At 51.5% G+C, this 13,610-nt stretch overlaps 5 protein-coding genes across 5 annotated transcripts; 4 read left to right on the forward strand and 1 right to left on the reverse strand.

Annotated features, from left to right (window-relative positions):
* Nucleotides 1-53: 53 nt before the first annotated feature.
* N7443_002431 (dolichyl-P-Glc:Glc1Man(9)GlcNAc(2)-PP-dolichol alpha-1,3-glucosyltransferase ALG8) lies at nucleotides 54-2,171 on the forward strand (the record flags this gene model as incomplete). The annotated part of the gene is made up of 7 exons (XM_056882487.1): nucleotides 54-260; nucleotides 381-475; nucleotides 531-609; nucleotides 661-854; nucleotides 910-1,403; nucleotides 1,458-1,597; nucleotides 1,647-2,171. The coding sequence occupies 7 exons, from the start codon at nucleotides 54-56 to the stop codon at nucleotides 2,169-2,171; spliced, it is 1,734 nt and encodes a 577-aa protein (XP_056744328.1).
* Nucleotides 2,172-4,579: 2,408 nt separating this feature from the next.
* On the forward strand, nucleotides 4,580-7,903 carry N7443_002432 (uncharacterized protein; the record flags this gene model as incomplete). Its single annotated transcript, XM_056882488.1, has 6 exons — nucleotides 4,580-4,675; nucleotides 4,734-4,877; nucleotides 4,931-5,033; nucleotides 5,095-5,111; nucleotides 5,167-6,752; nucleotides 6,808-7,903. Coding segments are annotated over 6 exons (3,042 nt in total), but the record flags the coding sequence as incomplete, so codon positions are not given.
* Nucleotides 7,904-8,607: 704 nt separating this feature from the next.
* N7443_002433 (coenzyme A transporter) lies at nucleotides 8,608-9,815 on the forward strand (the record flags this gene model as incomplete). Its single annotated transcript, XM_056882489.1, has 2 exons — nucleotides 8,608-8,787; nucleotides 8,847-9,815. The coding sequence occupies 2 exons, from the start codon at nucleotides 8,608-8,610 to the stop codon at nucleotides 9,813-9,815; spliced, it is 1,149 nt and encodes a 382-aa protein (XP_056744330.1).
* A 669-nt stretch (nucleotides 9,816-10,484) lies between these two features.
* On the forward strand, nucleotides 10,485-11,569 carry N7443_002434 (RNA-binding ATPase activator ESF2; the record flags this gene model as incomplete). The annotated part of the gene is made up of 2 exons (XM_056882490.1): nucleotides 10,485-11,060; nucleotides 11,114-11,569. 2 exons carry the CDS (start codon nucleotides 10,485-10,487, stop codon nucleotides 11,567-11,569), a joined length of 1,032 nt encoding a protein of 343 aa, XP_056744331.1.
* Nucleotides 11,570-11,777: 208 nt separating this feature from the next.
* N7443_002435 (ribosome-binding protein NMD3) lies at nucleotides 11,778-13,567 on the reverse strand (the record flags this gene model as incomplete). The annotated part of the gene is made up of 4 exons (XM_056882491.1): nucleotides 11,778-12,631; nucleotides 12,685-12,957; nucleotides 13,046-13,434; nucleotides 13,500-13,567. 4 exons carry the CDS (start codon nucleotides 13,565-13,567, stop codon nucleotides 11,778-11,780), a joined length of 1,584 nt encoding a protein of 527 aa, XP_056744332.1.
* Nucleotides 13,568-13,610: the final 43 nt, after the last annotated feature.

Consider the following 13,610-nt stretch of genomic DNA (forward strand, 5'->3'; position numbering starts at 1 on the left):
TGGTAGGTTTAACAAACACAGCCCAGTATCAATCAATCGGCACTCGACTCCTTATGGGACGAACGGGGTTTGCAATCGCAGGATGTCCGAGGGGTTTCGCAAAGGCTAGCGACAACGCGAGTAGTGATCCACCCGACGACAATGGCAATGACACAAAGGCGGGCCTCCTTGGCGATGGCAGCAGCAGATGGAGAGATGTCAATGAAATGATGCAACTGAACACTGTTGAGAATGGTGTGTCGGACGCCGACGTCCGAGAAGTCCATGCGGAAGGTAGTGCTGTTGATACCTGGCCTTCTCCTGATTTGTTATTCTCCGCATTCACGTGACCCAGATGCGGAGGAGCTTCAACTTTCCTGCTCAACTTCCTTTGGACTCAGGAATGCCCTTCTGCTCCAATGGCTGAGCTCTACCCGTCATTGGCGCAGTGCGCCATCGTTGCGGGCGCACTCAAGGTCTTGCTGTTCCCTGCATAGTGAGTTTCCATCCGCCCGCACACTTGCTGAGCGCTGATCATCCCGCTTTTACAGCAAATCGACCGACTTTGAGGTCCATCGCAACTGGCTCGCCATTACCAATTCGCTCCCGATCCAGGAATGGTATTATAATGTTGGTTCACTGGGACTATGGCCTATACCGTGGGCTCTAACAGTTATCTAGAAAACCTCGGAATGGACCCTCGATTACCCCCCGTTCTTCGCGGCCTTCGAATGGCTCATGTCGCAAGCGGCAGCGTACATTGACCCTGCGATGCTAGTTGTTAAGAACTTGGAGTATGACTCTTGGCAAACTGTCTACTTCCAGAGAGCCACCGTCATCTTCACCGAGCTAGTTCTGGTCTTTGCGCTGAGCCGGTACGACGTCTTACCTACGAATACTATGAGCAGCGCTGACCATTAATGGCCTTAGATTTGTCAAGTCTGTTCCCCTTGCAAACAAGCAGGCCGCGCATGTTGCCAGTCTCTCGATCCTCCTCTCGCCAGGTCTCTTCATAATCGACCACATCCACTTCCAATACAATGGATTCATGTACGGAATCATGGTCCTGTCTATTGTCCTGGCTCGCAAGCAGTCAACCCTCCTCTACAGTGGGATTACGTTCGCCGCGCTACTCTGCTTCAAGCATATATACCTCTATCTCTCCCTCGCTTGGTTCGTTTATCTGTTGCGCGCCTACTGTCTCGACCCCAAGAATGTGCTCCGGCCGCGCTTGGGAAATATCATCAAGCTTGGGGTGTGTGTGGTTGGCATATTTGCCATTGCTTTTGGACCTTTCGTGCAGTGGGGTCAGATTTTCCAGCTCAAGGATCGCCTCTTCCCCTTCTCGAGAGGGCTATGCCATGCGTACTGGGCGCCAAATATTTGGGCTATGTACTCATTCACCGATCGTGCTTTGATTCCACGTAAGTATTTATTTTCAGAAAGGGGTCTTAAAGTCTTGCTGATTAGCTTTATAGTTGCTCCCCGCTTGGGACTGCCCGTTAACCGAGAAGCACTCACTAGTGTCACTCGTGGTCTCGTGGGAGACACATCATTTGCTATTCTCCCCGAAGTGACCAAGGAACATACGTTCTTGCTAACTTTCGTCTTCCAGCTGGTATGTACCCATCTCACAATTCCACGTGGCCTTCTCTTACACTTTCCAGGTTCCCTTGGTGAAATTGTGGTTCCGTCCCGACTGGGATACCTTCGTTGGCGCCGTCACTCTCTGTGGATATGCATCCTTCCTCTTCGGTTGGCATGTGCATGAGAAGGCCGTGCTCCTGATCATCATTCCATTCAGCCTGATTGCACTCAAAGACCGCCGCTACTTCAGCGCATTCCGACCGCTCGCAGTAGCCGGCCACGTGTCTCTATTCCCACTCCTCTTCACAGCGGCCGAGTTCCCGCTCAAGACCGTGTACACCATCTTCTGGCTAGTTCTGTTCCTCTTCGTCTTCGACCGGGTCGCACCGGTCCCAGAGCGGCCGCGCATTTTCGTGTTCGACCGACTCTCCTTGCTATATCTGACCATTTCCATCCCCCTGATCATCTATTGCTCACTGGGCCACTATCTAATCTTTGGATGGGAACGGCTCCAGTTCCTACCCTTGATGTTCATGAGCAGTTACTCAGCCCTCGGGTTAGTCGGGAGCTGGATCGGGTTTATGGTGGTATACTTTACTGCATAGACACTTTGTTACAACCCATAAACTAGCTAATAATTAAAAGCCAAGCTTGATTCAATCATCTCTCTAACTTGACCAAATTCTTCAACTTAACATGGTGACGTAATCAGTTTGCACTGCTTTGCATTCCACGTGGATCAGACCCACCAAACCACAAAAGTCTATTGCGGCACGTCCCCAATACGGTTAGCGCTGCTCGTGAATCCATGCAGCATGCCGTCTGCGAGATGCGGGCTGGTTACGAAGCGTGTGTGACACTGATTTGGGTGGGTATTGTGATTTCTGGTAAGATCCTAGCTTTGGGTGAGATTGGGAATCTGGTCTTGCTTGTTCTGGGGTTTGTGGTGGTGGAACATAGATCCGACCGTAGATTATATATTTGCCCGGTGTGAAAAGGTGAAACAACTCAAGCTAAGCGCCCTCACTCTTCACGAACTTGACGGGTTACTTCTTGACGGGGGTGTCGTAGTTAAACTGTAATATTCGAACAAGGTCATCATTGTACCTTGAAACTCATCTACAAACTAGCCTGTGCAGGTGCCATCTTTGCTAGATTCTACTCTGCACAGGGACATTTCAAACAATATTAGAGAGCTGAAACAAACCTGACACTAATTGGCAGTAATCTATAGAGTATAATACGTCTTCGGCTGCTTGGGACGTTACGAAAAGAGGCTCCACTTAACTGTAGTTCTTTTGCGATGCCTCGTTTCAGAGTACATGCTCAGAGTATTTCCAACCCAGCGTGAAGAAGACGTGGTCATAGGCCCAACCGGAGGCTATTCAAGAGTAGTTTAAGCCCCTTGGCTGCTTCACTGTGTGCACAAATGCGTTATATGTGAAGCATGATTGCGAAAGTACTTGCATTTTCTGCACGGGAGGCCAAAATAGCCTTCACTTTGGTACATCGCGAGAGTGAGCCGAAGGGAATCAGCCTAGCCAGACTTCTATGTAGTAACAAAAGGGCTTCCCTACTTTACAAGTCTTAGAAATTTGATGGATCAAGGTGTTCAAATGACAGGGAGAGGAGTTGCGTGTCTATTCATGTTATAGGTGGGGCCTGACTCCGGGGGGCCGGAGGCGAAAAGGGATGAACAGGGAGAGTGAGATTGGTTACAAAGGGGCTCGTACATTGGGTGAAAGAGTAGCTAGGTAGGATATTCCGACTACGCTTTTGTCGTCTTCGCGACTAGACACCCCAGCTGTGATGCGTATCAAGAAGACTTCATATTCTCAAACTAGACCGTATGCTACTGATGCAGCATCCAGTTCCTCAGAATCAAGGTGAAGAGTCAATTGAATTTGCGGACTACATGTTCTTAGGAAGGCTTTTCTTGTTCAAAATGAGTATAGCGGAGGAGGAGTAGCCATGGTCAGTGGGAGAAATAGCTCCCTTCCCAATCGGGATATTCTTTCAAAAAGGTGCTATAACATAATTGGATGAAAGAAGACGTCGGGAAGTGGCACTGCTGCACATTTCTACCAGTTCCAGAGATGGTGGTGGATAATTATACGATTTCCGAGGCACTTGACGATTATTGTTGTAAGTTGACACTGGGTGAGTGCACTCCACCCGGGGTACGGTAATTGATAATCGGGTGGAATGGATAGATTTTTGCGGTGAAAGAGCTCAAAAACAAAACCCGTGAATTGGGCGCCTTCGACGGAATCGAACGAGTGCAAACACTCCTAGAGTTGGTGGGCTAGGTGCGGAAGGGAGGGCGTTCGCAGCCCCGAGCAGGGCGAGGAGGGTCCCGAGGGAGAACAAGCGACAAAGTTGCCAAATCCAAAGTTCGCTGGGGCACTGACTCCCGCTGCTCCTCCTCTCCACCAATCACAGCCCTCCCCCGAGTCGCGGTTGATCTACCGCTTCTGCTTTCTGACTTTCTGACTTTACCTCTGTTTCTCCCCTGTCCTTCCTTGCCCTTCAACGCGACTTGCGCGTCCACCATCCACCATCGATCTCTTCGTTCGGAATCCCGAAATTGTTTGCGACTGTCGCCGCACTATATTAGACGCGTTTGCCCAGTAAGTCCGCGACTCCGACTGCAGGCCTCTCCTGCTCTCTCCGCACCCATGTCCGGTTCGGGTCGCTTCGACCACAACCCCTTTGAAGGACTGTGTGAGAACCATGCGCGGCCTCTTCTGGAGCATCTCTTACGTGGATTGCCCTCATCTCCGACCATTGTTGGCTCGACACGGTCATGGCCTGATAATTTTCCGCATGGTGAACTACTTTGGCTAACTTCATGCGCGTATGCTTTAGTCGTTTCATGTCCGATTTTGCCCGCTGTAGTCTCTGGTAGACTGGCGCGTGCCCCCGGTCTATAGAGGATAATGGTATGCGACACCCACCCTGTTGGAGATTTGGCCGCGGAGGCCACCGGAGCTGGAACCGTACGGATGGCTAGAGAATTGTGACTGACAATTCTTTAATTCAGGTTCTGTTCAAACGAAAGCCCGTTACATACCTCCCGCAGCCTGTCATTGAAGATGAAAGCTCCGAGGTATGTCGCTATCTACCATCCGCGTCGTGAACGAATCGTTAGTTAACTCCCGTCCTAGGTCTGGGTTATCCCAGAAACCAGCGAGGTCTTCACTAGCTATGACCCATATCTTCAACGGATGGACTTCTACAAGCAACGTCGATTCATCTGCGAGATCACGGGTCATTCAGGCATGAACTTCTTCGAGGCACTTCGGAGCGAGGTATGTCGCGATTGTGGTATTGGGGGTTGGACATGAGCTCATTGATGTCTTAGACGGAAGAATCACGCGAGGTCAACAATAGTTTCCCCGAGGCTTTGAAGGAGCCGATTTTGCGCCGAATCCAATTCTCGACGGTTTCTCGAGTTGATAACTTGGGTATGTTCTCTCTGCGCGAGATGGTCAACCACACCGGGCTAACATATAATTTTATTTGCAGTGGACGAAATTTACGAAGTGAGTCGCTTGCATCGGCCCTGACTCGTCCCTAATCGATGCTAACAGGAATTAGGAATTCAAGTCTGACTTCTACCCTGGAGAAGCCGTTCTCATTCTGCTGGAAGATAACAGCAGACTACACGGGACCATAAGGGACAAGGCGAATTTTGCTGAACAACTATACGCTGATGGTACCATCAAGACTCCGGCCTTCGCCCGGTACCTAGTAAAGGTTTCAGACCGACCAAATGAAGAGGCCCTGCTGGACCAAAACCACATCACACGGGACCGAAAGGCTTTCACCAAGTTGATGCTTCGCGGCTTCATCAAGAACAATGTTACTCGAGAGGCGTGGACTGGCGCACCCTGGCTGGTGAAGCCGTCGATCGCGGAGGAGTACAAGATTTCCACCGAGGTCCCGAAGCACCTGCAGTACGGTGCCAAGATTGCTGAGAAGAAGGCAATGAAGAAAGCGGGCGAGGATGGTTTCTTCGGGATTTTCTCTTCGCAACAATTGCCTGAACTGAAGCCCGCAGTGAAGGGTCAAAAGTCCAAAATGTCCGCGCAGGAAATGGCCAAGTCCCGTGAAGCGCAATATCAGGAGTACCAGCGATCCCTCAACGGCAACCCTTCGTTCCTTACGCCCCATAATCCTCTCCGTCCGTCCAAACCACCGCTGACGGGCGATAAAAAGATGCATCCGCCATCGGTTGTTATCAAGAACGAGTCACGGCCACCTTCGCCTCCTCCGATTCGGTACCCTATGGAGGATCTGGAGCTGGCTCCTATTCATGAAAGAAAGCCTCGACCCACATTGAAGTTCGTGAAGTTGGGCGAGTCGGATGACGACGATACCGAAGACCTTCTGCCAGACGACCTGGAGCCCGATTCTGTCGGATTGCTCCTGGAAACCTGGAATACTCTTAATGTCTACTGTGAGGTCTATAAGCTGGATTCGTTCACTTTTGATGATTTCCTCCAGGCTATGCGCTTTTCATCAGAGGAGATGGACTGTGAGCTATTTGTGGAATTGCATTGCGCAATTTTGAAGAAGCTCGTGAACGCGGAAGGCAAGGATGGTGGAGCAATTCAAGTCTCTCTCCCCGATTTTCCTGCAGACGACTCAGATGATTCTGAGGAGGGAGACGAAGACGAGCCGGAGGAAGATGAGGGCGAGGAAGAGCCGGCGCCCAGGGCAACGAGAATGACCACCCGGGGCAGTCTAGCCAAAAAAGAGGCGAATGAGATCAAATCCAACATCCAAGAGGACGAGCCCGAAGACGAGCGCATCCATCGCGCCGAGGAAATGCTCGAAAAAGTCGGCTGGATTGAGCGTCTTCGCCGGCGAGACTTCCGCAATGGTGGCTGGGAAATGGTCATGGTTGGTCTCCTACATCAGCTCTCTGTTCTTCCCCGATCGGAGAAGATTTGCAATGAAATCTTACAGCATCTCGCCCCTCTTGATATGCCTGCCACTCAGAAGACTGCGCGCGAGCAGTACCGCACTCTCGATATTAATCTGCGGGTCAAGGCTCTCCAAATGATCTGCATGCTGAGCTTGGAAACCAAGGCTATCAAGAACTACCTAGAGGAATGCAGTAATCAGATGACGGAGTTCCGCAAAGAGAAGATCGAGCACCAGAAGGGACGCAAGACAGCGTAAGTTGATCTCTTCTTGACTGTGAATCCCTATATACTAATCTTTCATCCCCAGACTCGCTGAACTCCGCCTGCTGCATCAAGACCGGAAGGCGCTCGCACCAGAGCCTGAAAAGGGCACTGTTGCAAAGTCGCCCACGCCTATTCCCGAGCTCGAGGATGGTATGGATGACTCCAAGATGACCGGCCTCGAAGGTGACTCGGAAATGCCTCTGGATACCGAGGATGAGGATACTCCTCGGCCGCGAGCTCTACGTGGTGGGATTGATCGTGCCCTAGAGCGTAAGCGCAGACAGGAGGTGGAGCGCGAACGCAAGGAACAACTGGCGAAGCAGCCCAAGGGTTCTAAGGCGTACCAGAAGGTCCTGAAAAAGATCGAGGAACAAAAGGCCCTCATAAAAGATTTCGAAGCGAAGATCGAAGTATGCGAGAACGACCTGCGCGAGGCGGACTGCCCACGAACGAAATGTCTAGGCCTAGACCGTTTCTGCAACCGATACTGGTGGTTTGAGCGCAATGCTATGCCCTACGAGGGCATGCCCACTAGCTCCACCGCCGAGGCGAAGTATGCCAACGGGCGGGTCTGGGTTCAGGGTCCCGATGAAATGGAAGTCTCGGGCTTCATTGATCTAACCGACGAGCAACGCAAACAGTACTACAAACACTTCCAGACTACGCCCGCGGAGCGCAGGAGCCTCGAAGAAGGCCCTACGCACGTCACCAACGCACGGGAATGGGCCTACTACGAAGATGCGGAGATGGTCGAGCAGCTCATCGAATGGCTCGACCCGCGCGGTAACCGCGAGTGCAAGTTGCTGAAGGAACTCTTAAGCCAACGCGATGTCATTACCAAGTACATGCAGAATCGCCAGGAATACCTAAACGAGACTCGCGACAGGGCCGAATCCGAGGAGATGCCGACCAAACGTGTCACTACCCGCACTAAGACCTACGTGGACACCAACGAGCACCGTCTCCGCTGTCTGCGCTGGCGAAACACGACTGCTCTGACCGACCTTGGCCACCTTCACGTGGACCCTGACCGACCCCTCAAACGCAAGCGAGCATCCTCTGCCGCTGATTTGCGCGAGACCAAGGCAACCCGGGGTAAGCCGTTGACCCGCCGCGGATCGCGGCGCGGACGGGGATAACCCAACGGGGCCATCACGCGACCACGAATCTGATTGTACAATTTCATTATCTCATTATTACGCGGATTCCTTTCTGTATACCGTTTATTTGCACAGGAGGAGTCGGGGGTTTATTTTTACCTTGAATAGAAATGGCACATAGACATTAACTACCGCAGAACCGTTAAAGAAAGTACCAAGGCGGATATAGGCTGACAAATCGGCATCTCGGGACTCGTTCAACGAGATTACCCGCCATCCCGGCCCGCATCGTATCCGTACGGTAATCCCACGGCTACACGCGGGGTGCGGCTGGTATCGGCATGTCAGCTCTTACGCCGAACCGTAGTCAAATCGACGTCAGAGTCAAAGTTGCGACTTGAACAAAACATTCTTTTACGTTTCTACTTGTCCATTTTCGCAAATTCTGTATAGAAGCACTCGTGGATTACTTGGAGAATCCATATATCTCCCCTAAGCCGCCCTTTCGCAGCCTGTCCAGGGTACCGAGGAACCTCCGGTAGGCCGAAACTTTTCTTCCAGATTATCGCCGAGTGATCACGAGGGAACACCGTTCTTCCCCAGACCCTCTCCCGGTGCGCCTCGGCCGCACAACTTCGACTCACCTGTCGACCAGTTTCTCATAACATGCGCAGAGTTCTGTCATAGCTCCAAACTCTCATTTTAAAACATACCCGAGTCCAGTCGGCAATCTTATCACTCAGATGAGTGACCTCGCTCAATCGCGATCCTCGGGGCCCATTGCCACCGGCGCGGGCGCACAACTTGCTACCGGCAGCAATTCAGAGAAGCAGAAGGACAGCGGAACAAACACAGTAGTCAAGACTCGCAGTCTAGACTATGTATTACGGAGTGGTCTAGCCGGTGGATTGGCCGGTTGTGCGGTACGTGCGCGGCAATCATAAGAGCCTCCTGGACCGATACTAATCGGATGTGAATACAGGCAAAAACAGTCGTTGCGCCTCTCGATCGCGTCAAGATTCTATTCCAGGCATCCAATCCTCAATTCGCCAAGTACACCGGCAGCTTGGCAGGTCTCGTGGCCGCTATCCGCGACATCAAGCGCTCTGAAGGGTCCCGAGGCCTGTTCAAAGGCCACTCCGCAACTCTTCTCCGTATCTTCCCCTACGCCGCTATCAAGTTCCTCGCCTACGAGCAGATTCGCGCAGTCGTCATCTCCTCCCCCGACCAAGAAACCTCTATCCGCCGCTTAGTATCCGGCAGCATGGCCGGCATCACCTCCGTATTTTTCACATACCCACTCGAGCTCGTCCGAGTGCGATTGGCCTTTGAAACGAAAAAGTCCTCACGGTCTTCCTTGAAGGATATCTGCCGCCAGATCTATAATGAACGCATCACCTCTCCCTCAAGAGGCGCCGCATCCCACGCCTCAACCACCGTTGCCGCCGCCGAATCCGTTTCTTCAACCGTCAACAAGGCAGTGCCTCGCTCCGGCTTCGCCAACTTCTACCGTGGCTTCGGCCCAACCATTCTGGGCATGGTTCCCTACGCCGGCATGTCCTTCCTCACCCACGACACGATAGGCGACTGGCTTCGCCACCCCTCCGTCGCCCAATACACTACCATCCCTGACTCAGAATCCAAACCAAAGAAGGGCTCCCGACACCCCCAACTAACCGCCACAGCCGAGCTATCTTCCGGTGCCCTTGCCGGTCTGGTATCCCAAACATCCTCATACCCACTTGAAGTGGTCCGACGACGAATGCAAGTCGGCGGTGCAGTTGGTGACGGCCGTCGTCTCGGCTTAGTTGAAACGGGCAAGAAGATCTACCTGGAGCGAGGATTCCGCGGTTTCTGGGTCGGTTTGACTATTGGCTACATGAAGGTTGTGCCGATGGTGGCCACCAGTTTCTTTGTTTATGAGCGACTGAAATGGTCTTTGGGCATTTAGACCTGAACTTCAGAACCTCTGAGATTCCATATCCAATTCCATTTTCTTGCCCTTTGTTTGTGATCGCTGCATATGGCGATAAGACCATTCTGGTTGGCCGATGCGTCTCGGCATCTTTTGATTCCCCTTGGCGTTGTGTGGATAGCTATCTGGGCTCTTATTATTTTTTTTCAGCGATAGATGGGCTACCATGGCTATGTTGAGATACCGAAGATGAACATATATTCCATTTCTTCAAGACTATGACTACCACTTCGTATGCTCTCGTAGACAGCTTTATGAAATCCAGGTTAAGCTAACATTCGGATGAACTTACCTATCAATACTCGCTGATTCGTAATGTATTTTCTACAATCGAAGGTATCAGCCAACTGTCAAATGAGATTCGCTTCTATCTGAAGTAGGTCGAGTTTTGGTTCTTCATTTGGATCTACAGTGTGAGAACACCACACGCTTGTGTTGGGACAAACATTGGAAAGATTCAGGATAGACAAAACATTCTTGAGATGGACTCTTGCAAGACAGATGAAGGATTGAAATGGACCAAAGGTATGAATGTATGTATGTAGTTCGGGCCCGGAGATGCGCACGGACCACCTTTTTCGCCGCAAAAAAAAAGTTGGAGACTTCCGACTTCTTCACTCCACTTCAGTCTCACCACAACACAAAATGACGACTCGCAAGCACAACGAATTCCTCGATATCGCACCAAGCGACGACGAGTCAGCCAGCGATCGTGGCTACGATTCCGAGGAGAATGTCGCGAAGAGCAAAGGCCGCGCCGTGAAGCGCAGGCGGACCACAAACACCCAGGACTTTTTCGGTGTCGAGTCAGACAACGACGAGTCAGCAGATGACGACAATGAGGAGGAGGAGGATCGCGCAGAAGTTAAAGGCAAGAAGAGCAAGCAATCAAAGGCTACGCAGCCTGCCTCTAACGACGAGGACGAGAATGAGGACGAAGACGGAGGCGCACTCCTGGACCCCACGAAACCTTCCAAGCCCGTCAAAGTACTCTCCACCAAACCGCTTAAGGAGTCTAAGAAGAACAAGACCGGAGTCGTCTACCTCTCCTCGCTGCCGCCGTATCTTAAGCCCTTCGCTTTAAAAAATATGATAGAGAAAAGGAATCTGGGTCCAGTCACGAAGGTTTTCCTCAGTCCTCGAATGCCAAATAACTCTGGCTCTACCCGACGCTCCAACTCTCGTCAACTCTACAATGACGGCTGGCTTGAGTTTCAATCGGTGAGTCCCGACAATAACCGCTATGAAGGAACGAGACTGACACCGAAACCTAGAAAAAATCCGCCAAGATCTGCGCCGAGACACTGAATGCGCATATTGTGGGGGGTCGCAAGGGTGGATGGTACCATGACGACGTCTGGAATATGAAATATCTGAAGGGTTTCAAATGGGCAGACCTTATGGAACAGGTGCAGCGTGAGAGATCGGAAAGAGAGGCCAGGCAGCGGATTGAAGATGCCCGTGCCAAGAAAGAAGAAAAGGTCTTCATGTCTGGTGTTGAAGCTGGAAGAATTGCGGATGGTATGGCTAGGAAGAATGAGGAGAAGAGGAAGAGGCAGCTGGCTGAGGCTGACCGTGCTGGAACGGAGGATGCAAAGGCGAAGAAGGCTTCGGAGAAGCCTGCGCCGGTGCGGAGGCGCTTTGTGCAGAACGATGTTGTTAAGCGGAAGGACGAGAAAGGGGTTACAGATGATGCTGATACCCGCCGGGTGCTTGGAAAGATTTTCTGATTGTTTACTGCCAGGTGGTGGTTGTATGAATTACCTCGAAACATTTACTTTTGATATCCATAACGATGAAAATATTTGCATCCAATTCATGCTATAAACATGTATGTCTTTTAGAACTTTTTTTTTTGTAGATCCCACGAAAAACAGAGTAAATGAACGCCAGCCATGATCGTCAAAGATATCAATATCAACTTCAATCGCGGAAAGTTCATTGGTCGTTCACGTTCAACTCATCAAAGTCATCGAGCAACTCATCCATGTTGATCTTCGGCACCTCGTCGTCACTGTCACTACCCTCGTCCATCATATCATCACCGCCGGGCTGCACCTTATTCCGGTTCTTGTACAGATCCAGCGTGCCCCGCAGCTCCTGGTCCTCCTCGACATCGCGCAGGAACATCTCAAAGTCGGCTTCGAGGCGCTGCTGCTCCTGATCCTGCTTGCGGCTCTGGGTAGGGGCAGAGGCAGCGGCCATAGCCTCCTCCTCGTGCTCGCGAGCCATGCGGCGAAGGCGCCAGGCACGGCTCTTCGGCTTCTTCTTGCGCGCATAGTGCTTCTTAATCAGAATTACGTCTGGAATTGTATCCCGATATTGGGAGCTGGCTTCGATGGCATCGAAGTTGGGGTCGTTGAAGTTGGTGTCTGTCAGGTGGTAGCCGAGAACAGAGTCACCGACGTGCAGAATAGCGCCGAGATGCGTACGCGTGAAATATGTGATGTCATTAGAGCCAAGGTCTGAGGCACGAGCAACCGTAGCTTCAGCCAGATGGTATCGGCCGTTGGACTTGCCGAGGGGCTCGATGTCCATGATGATGAATTCTTTTAGCTCAGTCACATTGGCCAGAGAGTTGAACGGAGAGCGCCAGTAAACTCCGGTGGGAATCTCAGCCGTTTGAAGGGTCTGAGGGTCCATAATGTTGACCGCTGTACCGACACGGTGGCAGATGGCCAGGGGAGAGATATTGCCTATCTGGCGAGCCAATTTGATCGGAATTGAAACGAGATCGTCACGACATATAGGGATAATCTCAACACTGAAGCTGAACTTGTATGACGAAGTACCTATATTTATATTAGTTTCAATTTTCTTGTAAATCCGAATCTCGAAATGTTACCTGAGTGGGTGTCACTCGAGATTAGCGTCGAGCTCTTGGTATAACGGCAGGGAGCAACACTGCACAAGAAGTCAATCATCTTCTCGGCCTGGTTGCGGTGGGCATAGTAAAAGTCGAGTCCATTTTTCGCTTCTTTGATGTTGAGGGTGTCCTTGTGGGCGCCGGATTTTAGGATGAGTTGCTCGAGGTACAAGAATGTCCGCTTATGGGGCACCTTCTGCCGAACCTGAACACTTGCACGGAAGGCATGGTGCGTGAAACTTTTCGCGCAATCTGCGAATTTTTGTTAGATATGCAATGAGGAAGTGGGGAAGCGGCGACAATGAGGGAAAAATCCAAATTGACGACGAGGCTATCTCACCGGTGCACTGCTGATTGTGTACTGTGTATTCAACCTCAAACGCTTGCTGGACGATGGTGCCCTCGAAGGCCTCCTGTTGGATCGTGATCTTGACCTTAATACGGCGAGAGTGGGGTTCGGTCCAGATAAAACTGGCGTCGATGATGCGGACTTTGTTGAGACCAGTGAGTTTGCGCAGACAGATAGCCAGGAGTTCCTTCGATTCGAGATTGGCAACGACCCAGCTGTTGGGAGGTTGCAGCCATCTTTCACAGTCTCTGCAAGAGTGGATGACGGCTTCGCGCTGAATGCCTTGAGAGACGTCGACTGTGAGCCTCACGCAATCGTTGCAAAGTGCACCGGCAGAGGTGGTTCCATCGATGGGGGCACCGCAGTTGCAACACAAAATACTGCTCCAAAGTTAGTATCGAACCAAAATCCCAAGTAAAAAAAAAACCCCGCGATAAGGACTCACGTTGCGATGGTGGGCTCGTCCTGCTGCATGCCCGTCATGTAGACGGGGGCATCCAGATCCATCGACATCTTGGAGCGAGGATCCAAATGACAAGACTTCAAGAAAAAAAGA

The sequence above is a fragment of the Penicillium atrosanguineum genome (genome assembly GCF_028827265.1).
Source record: "Penicillium atrosanguineum strain IBT 20685 chromosome Unknown utg000002l_segment0_segment0, whole genome shotgun sequence".
In the NCBI taxonomy this organism is placed as follows: Eukaryota; Fungi; Ascomycota; class Eurotiomycetes; order Eurotiales; family Aspergillaceae; genus Penicillium; species Penicillium atrosanguineum.